Genomic DNA, 17,430 nt, shown 5'->3' on the forward strand with positions numbered 1-17,430 from the left:
CAGCTCCTCTCCTCCCCTAGTTTTTTCAGCTCCTCTTCTATCCCACTAAGGACAGCTCCTCTCCTCTCTGCCTCATGTGGTGCAGAATGTTATGGAAGCAGAAATATAGTCCAAAGCTCTTGCTCACGACCTGAAGGTTGCGATTTCAATCCCCGTATGGTTCTGGTAGCTGGCTCAAGTTTGACTCAACCTTTCATCCTTCCGAGTATGTGCAACTCCTCTACTCCCCCACTATGTGCAGCTCCTTCCCTTCCTAAGTATGGGCAGCTCCTCTCCTGCCCCAGTATGTGCAGCTCCTATCCTCCCTCACTATATGCAGCTACTTTCCTCCCTCACTATGCGCAGGTACTTTCTTCCCTTACTATGTGCAGCTCTTTTCCTCCCTCACTGTCCGCAACTCCTCTCCTCCTCCAGTATGTGCAGTTCCTCTCTTCCACCTTTATGCACAGCTTTTCCTCCCCTAGTATGTGCAACTCCTCTTCTCACCTATGTGGAGTTCCTCTCCTGCTCCAGCATATGCAGCTCCTCTTCTCCCCCACTATGTGCAGCCCCTCTTCTCCCCCACTATGTGCAGCCCCTCTCCTCCCCCACTATGTACAGCTCCTCCCCCACTATGTGCAGCTCCTGTCCTCCCCTACTGTGTGCAGCTCTTCTACCCCACTATGTGCAGTTCCTCTCCCACTATGTGCAGCTCCTCTCTTTTTTCACTATATACATCTCCTTTCCTCTTTCACTATGTGCAGCTCCTCTCCTGCCCCAGTATGTGCAGCTTCTCTACTCCTCCATCTCCTCTTCTCCCCCAGTATGTGTAGCCCCTGTCCCCCAGTATGTGCAGCCCCTCTCGTCTCACAGTATGTGCAGCTTTTCTTCCACTTTGTGCTGCTCCTCTCCCCTACTGAATTCAGCTCCTCTCCCAGTATGTGCAGCTCCTTTCCTTTCCCATTTTGTGCAACTCCTCTACTCCCCAACTATGTGCAGCTCCTTCCCTTCCCAAGTATGTGCAGCTCCTCTACTATTCCATCTCCTCTCGTCTCCCAGTATGTGCAGCCCCTCTTTTCCCCCATTATGTGCAGCTTTTGTCCTTCCCCAGTATGTGCAGCTACTCTACTCCCCTAGTATGTGCAGCTTTTGTCCTTCCCCAGTATGTGCAGCTACTCTACTTCCCTAGTATGTGCAGCTTTTTGTCCCCCCACTATGTGTGCAGCTCCTCTCCTCCTTTACTAAATGTTGCTCCTCTCTCACTAATTCCCACAGCTTCTCTCCCAGTATGTTCAGCTCCTCTCCTCCCCCACTATGGGCAGCTCTTCCTCCAGTATGGACAGCTCCTCTCCTCCCCCACTAAGTTCATCTCCTCTCCTCGCACAGTTTCTGCAGTTCCTCTTCTCCCCCAGTATGTGCAGATCTTTTCCTCCCCGACTAAATGCAGCTCCTCTCTTCTCTCAGTATGTGCAGCTCTCTCCTCCCCTACTATGTGCAGCTCTTCTACCCACTATGTACAGCTCCTCTCCCACCATGTGCAGCTTCTCCCCTCCCCCTGTATATGCAGGCCCTCAAACTATGGTAAGTGCAGCTCCGCCCCCTCCCACACACACACACACACTTAATGCAGCTCATATCCCAGTGTGTGCAGCTCCTCTCCTCTCCCAGTATATGCAGCTCCTTTCTCCCCTACTATGTGCAGCTCCTCCCTTTTCTAAATATGTGCAGCTCCTCCCCCACCAAGTACACCTCTTCTAGTCCCCCACTATGTACATCTTCTGTCCTCTTCCAGTTTGTGCATACCTTTTCCTCCCCTAGTATGTGCAGTCCCTGCAGCTCCTCTCTCCCACTGAGTGCAGCTCCTATCCTCTCCCCACTATGTCTAACTCTTCTCCCAGTATGTGCAGCTCCTGTCCTCCCCTACTATGTACAGCTCTTCTCCCTAACTATGTGTAGTTCCTCTTCTCCCCCAGTATGTGCAGCTCTTCTCCCCCAGTATGTGCAGCTCTTCTCCCCCAGTATGTGCAGCTCTTCTCCCCCAGTATGTGCAGCTCTTCTCCCCCAGTATGTGCTGCTCTTCTCCCCCAGTATGTGCTGCTCTTCTCCCCCAGTATGTGCTGCTCTTCTCCCCCAGTATGTGCTGATCGTCTCCCCCAGTATGTGCTGCTCTTCTCCCCCAGTATGTGCTGCTCTTCTCCCCCAGTATGTGCTGCTCTTCTCCCCCAGTATGTGCTGCTCTTCTCCCCCAGTATGTGCTGCTCTTCTCCCCCAGTATGTGCTGCTCTTCTCCCCCAGTATGTGCAGCGCCTCTCCTCCCCTAGTTTGTGCAGCGCCTCTCCTCCCCTAGTTTGTGCAGCGCCTCTACTCCACTAGTATGTGCTGCTCCTCTCCTTCCCCACTAACTGCAGCTCCTCCCTGACTAAGTGCAGCTTCTTTCCTCCAATAGTATGTGCTGCTCCTCTCCTTCCCCACTAACTGCAGCTCCTCTCTGACTAAGTGCAGCTTCTTTCCTCCACTAGTATGTGCAGCTCCTCTACTCCCATACCATGTGCAGCTCTTCTCCTCCACTGACTTCAGCTTCTCTCCCACTAGGTGCAGCTCCTCTCCTTTTCCAGTTTGTGCAGCTCCTCTCCTTTCCCAGTTTGTGCAGCTCCTCTCCTGCCCCAGTATGTGCAGTTATTCTCCCCTAGTATGTGCAGCTCCTCTACTCCCACACTATGTCCATCTCCTTTCTTCCCCCAGTATGTGCAGCCCCTTTTATCCCCCAGAATATGCAGCTCCTCTCTCCATCCACTACATGCAGCTCCTCTCCTGCTCCAGTATGTGCAGCTTTTCTCCTCCAGTATGTGCAGCTCCTTTCCTACTATGTGCAGCTTTTCTCCCCCACTGTGTGCAGTTCCACTCCTCTCCCACTATGTACAGTTCCTCTCCCACTTTGTGCAACTCCTCTCCTCCTAAGTACGGCTTTTCTCCCACTAATTGCAGCTCCTCTCCCAGTATGTGCAGCTCTTCCCCCAGAATGTGAAGCACATCTACTCCCCGACTAAGTGCATCTCCCGTCCTCCCCCAGTATATGCAGCACCTACCCTCCCCCAGTATGTGCAGCTCCTATCCTCCCCTACTATGGGCAGCTCTTCCCCCCAGTATGTGCAGCTACTCTCCTCCCCCACTCATTGCATCTCCTCTCCTTTCTCAGTACTTGCAGCTCCTGTCCTCTCCCAGTATGTGCAGTTCTTTCCTCCCCTACTATGTGCAGCTTTTCTACCCCATTATGTACAATTCTTCCTCTGCCCCCACACTATGTGCTGCTTCTCCCCTTTCCAATTATGTGCAGCTCCTCTTCTGCCGCAGTATATGCAGCTTTCCTCCCCCAGTATGTCCAGCTCCTCTACTCTCACAATATATCCATCTACTCTCCTCCCCCAGTATGTGCAGCTACTCTACTTCCCACACTATTTGCAGCTCCTCTCCTCCCCCACTATCTGCAGCTCTTCTCCTCCCCCACTATCTGCAGCTCCTCTCCTCCCCCACTATCTGCAGCTCTTCTCCTCCCCCACTATCTGCAGCTCTTCTCCTCCCCCACTATCTGCAGCTCTTCTCCTCCCCCACTATCTGCAGCTCCTCTCCTCCCTCAGTAACCTGCTAAGTATGTTGTTAGATGGAATTGGACGCCACTTTTCTGTGTTGCATTCCATATCAATGATACAGCCATGTATATCCCGCCATACGCCCCCCTACGGCATGTGCACTCAGTGACAGTTATGTGTGGCGCCCCCTCCCCCCAGTGCTTCTTCTTCAGAGCTGATGCTTCCTCTTTACGTAAATTTACGTAATCCGCTTGTCTGTCGCTGCGTGTATTCCTCATTCTGCTACTTCATTTGCGCTACTGATTCTTACACAGGGCCGACCGCCTACTAATTTGGAATTTCAGAAGGAAAAAGGATTATTGTGTGACTCGAACACGATTACGTCATTGTGTCTGTAAACAAATGTCGCAAGATGAAAAAGAATGGGGGCAGGTCATCTGACTAGCGTCACCTCTAATTACTGCAGGGAAGTAACTCAAGTGTCTCCCTCATTAACAGAGGAGTTCACAAAGTCCCCTGCTTGTTGTATTCAGTAGTTGTTCTGCAGAGAGGTTAGAGGTGTAATAGTCTGCAGGATATATCACTATATATCAGGAGGTGAAGGGGACAGAGCGATGTTCTGCAGATCTCTGGAGGGGGCAGCGGTGTAATAACCTGCAGGATATATCATTTCTCTTTAGTTCTGCTTCGGTTTCTCCTTTGCGGCTTCGTTTTCTCGTATGCGCCCTTGTGGCGCTCTGATCTTCCATTTTTTTCCCCCCCAGAGAGGAAAAAGTGCCGGAGAAAAGTTCTGTGTCGGATCACGCAGCACCTGATTGAGAACCACGAGATGTGGAAGAAGGTGATCGAGGAGGCGTCGGAGAAGGAGGAGCCACATCCCGCCACCGAACAGATCGCCGCCATCACGGAAGAAGAGGAGGAAAAAGCCGCCCAGAAGGCGGAGGACTCGGAGGGCGACGTGTGAGGACAATGCACTTCGCCCGCCAGCACAAAGCTTATACACAACACTGTAGACGACGTGCCTCCACCCAGTATATACCGCAGGGTCCCCGTGACCCTGCCCCCAGCGGAGAGACTTCCTGGGGGGCACAGCCGCACACATATTTAATAGCTATACCCTATATCTGTTGGATGGACGCGAGGGAGGGGCACATATATATACGTAACGGTCACTGTGAACAAGCACGGAAACGTCCGCCGCGCCGCTCAAGCATATTTATTCTTAAGCTCACTTATTTTCTGGCTTCATGCCCTCGGAAAATGAGGGTTTTTTGTTCTCCCCATAAATCCCATCATCCTCGGACCCAGAGCGACAGACCCCATTCAATAAAAATGGCGGCCATATCAACCTGCGTTCCCAAACAGGACTATGAGATTTACGTCCTGTGGGTGATTGGGAGTCTCCTGAGGGGACTGCAGCTGGCTGAGGGGGACTCTTGAGGGGGCTACGGCTGGCTGAGGGGGCTTCCTCTATACCAGAAGGCACTGAGCATGTATTTGTTTTTGGATAAAATGGACATGTGGCCCCACCCTTTGCTTCCCCCCTGTAGGATAAGTGGCCGCGGCGCGGATTAATATAAGGGAGCGTTTACTTTCCCGTTTCTCAGGCTGAGAAGTCGCTTTACGCATTCAATGTTTTGTTTCATGATAATTCTGGGAAGTTTTGTAAATACGGCGACATGTTTATTGGAAGGAATCGCCTTTTATATGACAAACTTAAGGAGTTTTAGAAGTTCTGTTTTTATAACGTTTTTTGTACGCGGCAGAAACTGTTAGTTTGCGTTCAGCCGTGCAGCGCTGTGAGGACGAGATCTCTGCCGGCAGGAATCAAACAGCGCATTTTGTTAAACCTCCAAGTCCACCGTTATCCCTCAGCACATCCCCTTGTGGTGGCAGAACTGAGCGTAGAAGGTTCTAGATGACTGACGCCAGCATTGTCTGAATTGGCGCAGTACTCTGCCCCTAGTATGGGAGGGGGTGATTTAACAACTAATTGGCACCGTAATAAATGTCCAATCACATTTACATCCATGAAGTCTGTGGTGGACAAATGGTCGGACATGACAATCTTTGGGTCATCGCGGCGCCAGTGTCGCTGCAGGATGTTATCACTTCTGCAATCCCCACTGAGAATGTCGTCATTTATGGGAAGAAATATTAAAAAAATCCCCAAATCTCGTCTCGCACAAGGACTGACGCTAAGGTGGATCTCCGGACGAGGCGCTGCAGAGATTGCGCCTTTAATGCCACAATGTATCCCATGAAAGGGTAACATGTAACCAATCTTCTAGCCTTAAAGGGCCAGTACTCCAGATATTACTCCAGCGCTGCAGAGCATCCTCGAATATGTGAATATCAGTCACATGACATGGCTTGCGTGGAATTTCCTTCATCTGCATCCAATCACAGTCAATTCCGATTTGCTGCCTGTAGAGGTATCATTGGGCAAACCTGCTCCGCCAGATAGCTCCACCTCCATTAACAATCGCAGGGGTATTTAACAGAAATACTACTGCCCCACAAACCAGCCTCAACATTTCAGGCGCACTGACCCTTTAAGTGACTTGCACTGATGCCATGTAGCTGGAGAGTTTGGGGGTCACATATTTTCTGATTTCTGAACTTAAATTTTATATTAAGGTGTTAATTGATTTTATCCTGCCCCCTCCCATATTATCCGCCACATTCAGCTGCGTCATTGTAGCGTTTCTCACTGCACAAGAATACTAATGTGCAGAATATGGAGCATCGTACTCCCTGCCGCCCCCTGGTGTCTCCTGTACTTACTGCAGCTTATGTGTGGTGCCATCTGTAATGTATCACTAGCCATGCCACCAGGTAATTGGGCACTGAGCAAACTTACTGCTGCCCCATGGTGTCACATGAGCAGAAGCTCTCTGGTGTCCCACAAGCAGATGCTCACTCCTGCCACCTAGTGTCCAACAAGAAGCTCACTGCTGCCCCCTGATGTCACATAAGCAGAAGTTCTCTGCTGCCCCCTGGTGTCCCACAAGTAGAAGCTTTCTGCTGCCCTGGTGTCCCACAAGAAGCTCACTGCTGCCCCCTGGTGTCCCACAAGCAGAAGCTCTCTGCTACCCCTGGTGTCCCACAAGCAAAATCTCTCTGCTGCGCTCTAGTATCCCACAAGCAGAAGCTCTCTAGTCTCCCACAAAAAGCTCTCTATGCTGCCCCCTGGTGTCCCACAAGAAGCTTTCTGGTGTCCCACAAGAAGCTTTCTGCTGCCCCCTGGTGTCCCACACGAAGCTTTCTGCTGCCCCCTGGTGTCCCACAAGAAGCTCTCTGCTGCCCCCTGGTGTCCCACAAGCAGAAGCTCTCTCCTACTCCTGGTGTCCCACAAGAAGCTTTCTGCTGCGCCCTGGTGTCCCACAAAAAACAATCTACTGCCCCCTGGTGTCCCACAAGAAGGTCTACTACCCCTAGTGTCCCACAAGCAGAAGCTCTCTGCTACCCCTGGTGTCCCACAAGAAGCTCTCTGCTGCCCCCTAGTGTCCAACAAGCAGAAGCTGTCTGCTGTCCGAAGGCTTTCATGCAGCTTGTGCCTTGAACAATGTGACTGGCACGACTGTTGCACTGACCCCCGCTGCCGTCCTTTTAGCACAGTTACTGAGCCGCAGTTGCTGTGTGACCCAGATTCTTCATGATTTAATAGTGAGGGGCGATCACATTTTGCTCTGTGCCCATAGGGGGGCTTTGTACAACGAGCAGTATCACTGTAAGTAACCAGTCACTGAGCTTCCTTCTTGTACTCGTGTTGCACAATATATAAATTTAGACGCCTAAACTCAGGTTATTTGTACATGAGGCGACCGTGGCCGCACTTCTAGAGAGCACTTGGCGTTAGGAGGAGGAGCCATAATACCATGTCAGCAATAGCATAACCTCAGTATTGATGCAGTGTGGCCCCTGCCGCGGTCACCTGTGAGTGGCGCCTTGCACACCGTCATACCGTTCACCACAAGCGGCGCAGGGAATCCGCGTGGATGATTTTTCTGGTTCTGTTTTGCTGTTTCTTTTTCTTATGCAGACAAAAAGTGTTAGAAAGTTCTATTCATTGCCATGTCGCAGAGGTGGTGCCAGTGCTGAGATCTAAATAAAGACATGGAGTTTTATTTCACTAGAACACCGTTCGATCTGTCATTATTTACCATTACTGATAATAGAAGATGGCGGCGTCTGAGAGGCTTCCAATGCCAATGTATCCTTTAAGCCATTGTAGCCAGCGGATGGCCCAGTGACTGTACTGTCTAAAGGACCATTTACGCTGAAAGATAATCGCTGAAATGACAGTTTGAGTGATCCTCTTCACATAACTCCAAGTAGCTAATTAGCTACTAAAGAGTTAATGCAGGCGGCACGGGATACCGACGCAATAGCTCTAAGAACAAAGCAGCTGTTTTGTTCTCAGAGCTTTCAGCTGGTGTCCCGCTGAGAACTGCCAGCAGAATACCAGATGAAAGAATACTATCAGCGCGGCCCACTGAGAAATCAGGGATGAACAAAAAGTGCACTGTGGCCGTGCTTTTAGACACAACGGTTATTGCTCAAAAGATGGCTTTTTGGCGAATTTTGAGCAACAATTGTTGTATCTAAATGACAGTGATGGGCCCTTGCATTGTGCTCTTTGAGCCATTGTAGCCAATGAGAAGAGCTGCAATTGTGTCTTCTATACCACTTAAACCAGTGAGGAGCCCAGCCATCTTAACCATTGTAGCCAAAGAGGGTCCGCTAATTTTGCCTTCTAAGTCATTGTAGCCAGCGAGGGACCCAGTCATTGTGCCCTCCAAGCCATTGCAGCCAACGAGGGGCCCAGGCATTGTGCCCTCTGAGCCATTATTACCAGTGATGGGCCTGGGCATTGTGCCCTCTGAGCCATTGTACCCAGTGAAGGACTCAGTCATTGTGCCCTCTAAGCTATTGTAGCCAGTGAGGGGCCCAGTCACTGTTCCCTATAAGCCACTGTATCCAGTGATGGGCCCAGACATCGTACCCTCTAAGCTAATGTAGCCAATAAGGGGCCCAGACAATGAGAGGCCTGGTCACTGTACCCTCTAATCCACTGTAGCCAGTAAAGGGTCCAGGCATTGTGCCCCCTAAGCCATTGTAGCAAGTGAGGGGCCCAGTACCTGTGCACTCTATAAATCTTTGTAGCAAGTGAACATCCCGATAACTGTACCTTCTAAGCCATTGTAGCCAGAGAGTGGCCTAGACATTGTGCCCTCTATGCCACTTAGCCAAAGAGGGGCTCAGAGACTGTACCTTCTAAGCCATTGTGCCAGTGAGGGGCTGTTGACTGAACCCTTTTAGCCATTACTTCCACTCGGGCCCGTTCACTGAGCCCTCTCAGCCATTGTAGCCAGTCTAAATTGTGCCAGTGAGGGGTTGACAATTGTGCCCTCTAAGCCTTTGTAGCCCGTGAGGGGCCCTTCACTGTGCCTCCTTAGCCATTGTCGCCAGTGAGGGGCCCAGGCAATGTGTCCTCTAAGCCATTGTAGTCAGTGAGAGGCCCTTCACTGTGCCTTCTAAGCCATTGTCGCCAGTGAGGGGCTCAGTCATTGTGACTCTAAGCCTCTGTAGCCAGTGTGCCTCCTAAGCCAGTGATGGCCCCAGACATTATTCCCTCTATACCAATTAGGGTCCCATTCACTATGCCGTCTAAGCCATTTTAGCCAGTGAGGGGCCTGGTGAATGCACCCTCTAAGCCATTGTAGCCTGAAAGGTTCTAGCCATTGTGCCCTCTAAATCATTGCAACCCGGGTGGGTCCAGTCATTATGCGCTCCATGCCACTGTAGCTAGTGAGGGGCCTGGGTATTGTGCCCTGTATTCCACTTAGCCAATGAGGGGTCCGTTCACTGTGCCGTCTAAGCCATTTTAGCTAGTGAGGGGCCTGGTAACTGTACCCATCAAACCATTGTAGCCAGTGAGGGTTCGGTCAGGGGGCCTCTTGAGCTGTTTTAGCCAATGAGGGACTCAGGCATTGTGCCCTCTAAGTCACTATAGCCAGTGAGGGGTCGGTCATTGTGCCTTCTAAGCCATTGTAGCCAGTGAAGAGTCGGTCATTGCGCCCTCCAAGCCACTTAGCCAGTAAGGGACCCAATTACTGAACCCTTTTAGCCATTGTGTCCAATCAGGGGGCAAGTCACTGCGTCCTCTATGCCACTGTAGCCAGTGAGGGGCCCGGTCAGTGGTGACTGTAGGACAGATGAGTGCAGTTTATTAGTCCGTGTTATCAGTCATGTCAGGCTGGGGGAGGGGACTGTAGGAGAGGTGAGTACAGTCTATTACTCCCTGTTATCAGCCATGTCCGGCTGGGGGAGGTGACTGTAGGAGAGGAGAGTACAGTCTATTACTCCCTGTTACCAGCCATGTCAGGCTGGGGAAGGTGACTGTGGGACAGGTGAGTACAGTCTATTACTCCCTGTTATCAGCCATTTTATGCTGGGGCAGGGACTGTAGGACAAGTGAGTACAGTCTATTACTCCCTGTTATCAGCCATTTTATGCTGGGGCAGGGACTGTAGGACAAGTGAGTACAGTCTATTACTTTCTGTTATCAGCCATGTCAGGCTGGGGGAGGTGAGTACAGTCTGTTACTCTCTGTTATCAGCCATAATAGGCTGGGTGTTCATCCATGAGATGAGTGACAGGAGGTGCAGTGTCTTCTCGGCCGCCCTTGTGGTCACTACTTTATGTCACATATCGCCAGCGCCCGGGGCTTCTCTACATGTGACGGCGCCCCCATCACGTGGACTATTATCGGCGGTGGCGACTTCGGCACATTCCCGGTTTCTGTCACATTCTGTTCCTGCGGACGTAGTAAACAGCAGATTGTAGTCAGGACTGAGAATTACGGGATTAGACTGAGTGACAAAACCTCCATTCAGCGCAGTGAGATTAGGTTTAAGGAAATGTAATTAATTTTGCCGTTTTCCGTGTGATTGAGGCCGCAGACGTTCTAATTTTCTGTTAACAAATTTGTAAACTAAGAGAATTCCAGTGGACTGTCGGGGGCCGCGGGCAGCGGGGTTTTGTACCTACCCCCCTCAGTTCTTGGGGTCCACTGGGACTTGTTCTGGACCTCTCTTTGGAAGCATCCCTGCAGAGTATCTCCTCCCTTCTGCACTTTCCCTGCTGCAGCCTTCAGTGTGACTGGAGGAGTGGAAGAATTTGTCTTTGTTAGTAATGAGGGATCTTTTGTCCATCGTGGTCGGAGCCGCAGAGGTGCAAGGTTTAATATAAGAGGATTGCACACAAGTGGTTAATGCCTCTCAGCCGCTTAATTATTCGATGTTTAGGAGAATGAGAAATAGAAGAAACAGCAAATAAGGAAGAAATGAAATTTTCAGGAACCCACCACCTTAAGGAAGAGCGAGACCAGACCATGCCCACAGGATTTACAGGGCAATGAGGGAATTCTGCCAGACTGTGATAGAACACCAGCTATCATCAAAATCCCTAGTGGTCTAGGGTAGCGAAGCAGTTAATATCAGCATCCCTGGTGGTCTAAAGCAGTAGAGGCATTAATATTGTCATGCCTGGTGGTCTAGGGCACTGAAAAGGTTACTGTCAGCATTCATCGTGCTATAGGATAGTGGAAGGGTTAATACTGGCATCCATGGTGGTTAAGGGGAAGTGGAAAGGTTAATGTCAGCATCTGTGATGTTTTAGAGCAGTGGAGAGGTTCACCAGGTGAACAATTGGCTGTCAATGGTGATGCTAGAGACGGGTTGCACCTTACAGACAGGTAAGAATATATTTGGCAGGCGCCTTGCTACGGCCCGATATCGCTCTTGCAAACCTTCTAAAAATGCGTGGATGCGAGGAGTTTTTATGTGAAAACAGCTTCGTATCACTGTGGGGGTTCCCTTCATCCTTGTGGAGAGTCACAGTGTTTAGTGGTGAGTGGACTCCCTGCAGGGATGAAGGAATCCCCTGCTGCTGCTGCTGTCACAGCAGCGGCAGGAGATCGCGTCCTTCTTCCATTGCTTTCAATAGGGCCGGCGCTGCTGCCACCGGCCCCATTAGAAACAATGGGCAATATCGCAAACAGAATGGGCACGCTGTAATTTTTTTTCACGCAGCATCACAGGAGTGAAAACATTGCAAATGAGGATGAAACCAGTCATTCATGACTGATAGGTCATGTATATATGTATATTAGGGCTTCTACAGTGGGATTTCCTAGTGTAAAAGTTGCATCACAACGCACGAAAACCGCATTTTTGTGCGATGCAACACAAAGAAAGGCTCCGTAGGGAAGCATGGGCTACAAAAGTCGCAAATCGCGACTGTATAGAGCATGCCATGATTTTGTATTCTTGCAATGTAGCAGCATACAAAACCGCTAATGTGAAAAAACCCATTGGAAAGCATGGGATTCACATACATGCAATTGTTGCATTGCGAGAAAATCGCACGATTCTGTCTCCAGTGTGAAAGTGGCCTTATAAATACAGTTAAGAACCTTGTTTTTAGAAGTGAAAAGAAAGAACAAAGGAAGGAAAGTACAGGAGCGAAGAGACCCCGATCACAAACTAACATGTTTTTACACAAATGCACAGAGCATGGGAGACAAACAAGGAGAATTGCAGCTCCTAACACAGGAAGAGAAATATGATGTCATAGAACATCACGGAAACTCGGTGGAAAGATGTACATGATTGGAATACAAGGATGGACGAATACAGCGTATTTATAAGAAACAGACCTAAAAAAGGGGAGGAGATATTGTATTGTATTGTATGTTAGGAAAACATTCATCTCCAAATAGATTCAAGCTTCAGAGCTTGGTAGTTCTGTAGAAAATGTGTCAGTAAGAATACAAGGAGAGAACAACAGAAAGGACACTATTGTAGGCATTTACTATAGGCCACCTGGACAAGAAGAAGCTATGGATGAACTCTTTCTACATCAGATGGCTAAGTTCTCAAAAAAGCATGACATAGTGATTATGGGAGATTGTAACTATCCAGACATTTGTTGGGAATCTCTCAGGTAAAAGTAATGGATCCAACAAATTCTTATCCGCTCTTGCTGATAACTTTGTCTTCCAAAGGGTAGAAGAGAAAACAATGTGATCTGCTATCTTGGATCTAATTCTTACCAACAGAGAGGAAATGGTTGAGGATGTACGGGTGGCTGGGACCTTAGGAGGCAGTGATCATGTATCCTTGAATTTTGGATAAAAAGGGGAGGAAGACCTGAGAAACCTCAGACCTCAAGGTTGGATTTCAGAAAGGCAGATTTTAATGAACTCTGGAAGAGGAGAGGAAGAATCCAATGGTTCGATGTTCTTAAGGACAGAAATATCCAAGAAGGTTGGGAAATATTGCGAAATGAGATTCTCAAAGCGCAATCGTTAACAATCCCTAAAAGAAGGAAGAATGGGAAGCATTTAAAAAGACCAGGATGGATGAACACAGAACTTACACACACGTTAAAAAAATATGTTTATCCTTGATGCTCATCTTGGTACATTTACAGAGACCATGGGTGACTATTCGGAGGAGAGCGCTTTCATCAATACATCCTACAAATTGAATGTTGCTACCAGGGAAACTACAATGAAAACATAATGGGGGACTATATCTGGGGACTAATCAGTGAAACCCATGCCCTCGCGAAACTACACATTTCTACCGTAGGTTCCTTTTCATCCATTCGTAGCATTTTGGTTAAAATATATGGTTGTTTTTTTTATATCATATTGTTTTTTTATCCTTTTTATTACCTGAAACCCAAAAGTTTGTAATTTTACTTAATGAAAATATACCATTTTTAACCTTTCAATGGGCAGACCACAAAAACAGAGTTCTTGCAGTTTAATAAACTTTTTTATGATAAAACCAATTAGGGAATTACATTTATAACCCAGGAACAAAAACAGTGTTACATAGTGCAATGAATTGTTGTCCCTATCTAAAGAAAAGGGAAGAAGGTGGACCCAGGAAACTACAGGCCCATGAGTCTGACTTCTATATCGGGAAAGATCTCTGAACAGATTATTAAACAGCATGTATGCAAGTACTTGGATGAGAATGGAGTAATTAACCAGAGCCAGCATTGGTTTGTAACAAATAAATCATGGCAGACGAATCTAATTTCCTTCTATGACAGAATCACCAATCTTGACTTTAGTAGAGCATTTGACAAAGTTTCTCATACTATACTTATTGACCAAATATGGGATTGACAAGGCAACTGTTAGGTGGATTCACAACTGGCTGAGTGATCGTACTCAAAGAGTGGTCATAAATGGCTGCACATCCAAGTGGAAGAATGTAACAAGTGGGGAACCACAACGCTCTGTCCTAGGCCCAGTGTTGTTCAACATTTTTATAAATGATCTGGAGGAGGGAATTGATGGGAAACTGATCAAATTTGCTGATGACACAAAGCTAGGAGGGATAGCTAACACTAGGGAAGAGAGGGAGAGTATTCAAAAAGATCTAGAAAAGCTTGAACACTGGGCGGCGACTAACAGCATGGTATTTGTCAGTAAAAATGCAAACTCCTACATATGGGCAAGAAAAATGAAAAAAGCACATACAGAATGGGAGGAATTGGGCTAAGCAGCAGCACATGTGAAAAAGATTTGGCTATACTAATAGATCACAGACTGAACATGAGTGAACAATGTGATGCAGCAAAAAAGGCAAACCCAATTCTGAGATGTATTAAGAGAAGCATAGACTCTAGTTCACGTGAGGTAATTATCCCCCTCTACTGAAGTGCTGTCACAGTAAAGATGGATCATTTGCACAAAGAAAGACTAGAAACAATAGAATAAAACTGAAAGGGAGGAGACACAGATTAGATATTAGACAGGGGGATCAATGAGTGGAACAGGTTGCTACGGGAGGCGGTGAGTTGTCCTTCAATGGAAGTCTTCAGAGGCTAGACACACATCTGTCTGGGATGATTTAGTGATCCTGCATTTGGCAGGGGGTTGGACCTGATGATCCTGGAGGACCGATGACCCCGGAGGTCCCCTCCAATTCTATGACTGTATGAGGAGTTAATATCAGCTTTCCTGGTTGTCTAGTGCAGTGGAGAGTTAATGTCAAAATCTGTGGTGGTCCAGGGCAGTGGAGGAGATAAATGGGTTGTCCAGTTACCATGGGATTCTTTTTAATGATAGGTATTAACTAGAGATGAGCGAGCACCAAAATGCTCGAGTGCTCGTTACTCGAGTCGAACTTTCAGTGATGCTCGAGAGTTCGTTTCGAGTAACGAACCCCATTGAAGTCAATGGGCGACTCGAGCATTTTTGTATATCGCCGATGCTCGCTAAGGTTTTCATTTGTGAAAACCTGGGAAATTCAAGAAAGTGATGGGAACGACACAAACGGATAGGGCAGGCGAGGGGCTACATGTTGGGCTGCATCTCAAGTTCCCAGGTCCCACTATTAAGCCACAATAGTGGCAAGAGTGAGACCCCCCCCCCCCCCCCGCACTGTCAGCGTAAAGATCGTTCTCCTCTGCCACAGCTGTAACAGCTGTGGCAGAGAAGAACGATGTTAGCCCATTGAATTCAATGGAGCCGGCAATACAGCCGACTCCATAGAAAGCAATGGGCTGCCGGCGATCGCGGGATGAATTGTCGGGAAGGGCTTAAATATATAAGCCCTTACCTGAAAATCATCCTAAAATGTGTAAAAAAAAAATATATATATACTTACCTGGTCCTGGCAGACGGAGTTCAGCGCGGCCGGCTGCAGTCCTTCTGAACTGCTCTGAACAGCTGTGAGTAGTATTCAGCAGCCGGGGATTTAAAATCCCCGGCTGCTGAATGAGCTGCCTCTGATTGGTCACAGCCTGACCAATCAGAGGCAGATCTCAATGTCATTCAGCTGAGAGCTGCCCCTCAGCCAATCAGAGGCAGCACTCACCCATTCATGAATGGGTGTGAGTGAGACCTGCCTCTGATGGGCTCAGTGCTGAGCCAATCAGGGGCAGGTCTCACTCACACCCACTGCAGGCCGGCCGCGCTCAACTCCGTCTGCCGGGACAAGGTGAGTATATATATATATTTTTTTTTTTTTACACATTTCTGGATGAATTGCAGGGAAGGGTTTATATATTTAAGCGTTCCCGACAATTCATCCTGCGATCGCCGGCAGCCCATTGCTTTCAATGGAGGCGGCTGTATTGCCGGCTCCATTGAATTCAATGGGCTAACATCATTCTGCCGGGACAAGGTGAGTATATATTTTTTTTATTTTTACACATTTCTGGATGAATTGCAGGGAAGGGCTTATATATTTAAGCCCTTCCCGACAATTCATACCACGATCGCCGGCAGCCCATTGCTTTCTATGGAGCCGGCTGTATTGCCGGCTCCATTGAATTCAATGGTCAGTGCTCGTTTAATCGAGACGAGTACCGCGTGGTGCTCGTCTCGAGTAACGAGCATCTCGAGCACCCTAATACTCGAACGAGCATCAAGCTCGGACGAGTATGCTTGCTCATCTCTAGTATTAACCTCTCCATGGCCTATGACTACCAGTGTTGCTGATATTTAAAGGTGCTGTCCGGTAACTTTAGGCATTTTTAATAACAGGCAAAAAAAGAGGTCAGCACAAAAAAGCCTCAACAAAAAGAATAAAAATTTTATTAAATAGAATTATATTAAAATATCACATAGCAGACGGGACGAGTTCCCAAACCAAAAGAAATAAGGCAAGGCATTTAGCATGTCATATAAATAGAGAAATGTGTATGCAAGAGATATCCAATGCCATCTCAATCATGTTACCAATGATGACTTTAATACAACAAGCATATTGAATACTACATATTCACATATACAATACAATAATAGGACCATGAACATAACAATAGTGTCAACCTTACAACCTGGGCACCACACATCAAGGTCTTTGTTTTTAGATTGGCTATAGTAGTCAGGTGGTAGCCAATCAGAGGCTGCAGTGCCCAGGTGTTGTTCTCCTGGCATCACAGCTCAGGTGCTCTGACAGGGCATGCCAGAAGAATAACTGACCTCTATGGTCTCTGATTCACTGCAGTGGTCAGGTGGTAGCCGTTCCAAAGCAAAGACCTTGAGGCGTACGGGGCCGCAGCGCTGGATCGCTGGCGCTGTGGATGGGTAAGTACTACTGGTTTTGTTAATTTAACACCTAATTAAAAGATCAGATGGTAACTGGACAGACGCTTTATTATCAGCATCTCTGGTGGTCATGGCCAGTGGAGGGGTTAATAGTTGGTGTCCAGTGGTTACTTAATGTATAGGAGTGTAAGAATCACAGTTGCAGGGAATATGACAGCGCCCTGGCCTGGAAGAGAAGAGGTGCATGCAAGTGCCCAGATGAGTGCCACTTACAACTGGAGCCATACCTTTCGGATAACATCACTGAACCTTCGGCTTCTTGTCAGGAAAAAGTGTGATGGAACATTCTAGAAATTGTTAATTGACATGATGGGTTCACAAGGAGGCACTAATACTGTATGAAGGCACAATGAGGGCATTATTATTGTGTGCGGAGACAAAGAGGGTATTGCTACTGCGGGGGCCTAAAGGGCATTGATACTTTGCTGGGCACCACGAGGCAGGCATAATGTGGGAAAAACGAGGAGCCAAACATGTCTGTGCATTAAAGTTTGCAGAGGCTGGAAGTTGTCATGGCGGTCTGGGCTGGGGAAGAAAAACAAAGAGAATGGTATAATGGTACAGGTATACACCCTGGCAATGCCACAGGGACCCTTGTATACAAACCCTGGGCCCATGTGACTCTGGTTACACCCAGCAGTGCTATATGGTCACACTGCCCAGAGGGTAGCATGCTGTCCAGGTGCCCAGCAGCACACTATGCACACATGGTGCCCT

General features: G+C 48.3%; 1 protein-coding gene across 3 annotated transcripts in view; it reads left to right on the forward strand.

Moving 5' to 3' along the window:
• Nucleotides 1-7,707, forward strand: part of PDE3A (phosphodiesterase 3A) — a 142,329-nt gene extending 134,622 nt beyond the window's left edge. For all 3 annotated transcript variants that reach the window (XM_066590728.1, XM_066590729.1, XM_066590730.1), the window contains exon 16: nucleotides 4,331-7,707. In XM_066590728.1, the coding sequence (XP_066446825.1) occupies nucleotides 4,331-4,530 (200 nt within the window). In that variant the 3' untranslated portion in view covers nucleotides 4,531-7,707. The remainder of the gene's footprint in view (nucleotides 1-4,330) is intronic.
• Nucleotides 7,708-17,430: the final 9,723 nt, after the last annotated feature.

Source organism: Eleutherodactylus coqui, chromosome 2 (genome assembly GCF_035609145.1).
Source record: "Eleutherodactylus coqui strain aEleCoq1 chromosome 2, aEleCoq1.hap1, whole genome shotgun sequence".
NCBI classification, from domain to species: domain Eukaryota; kingdom Metazoa; phylum Chordata; class Amphibia; order Anura; family Eleutherodactylidae; genus Eleutherodactylus; species Eleutherodactylus coqui.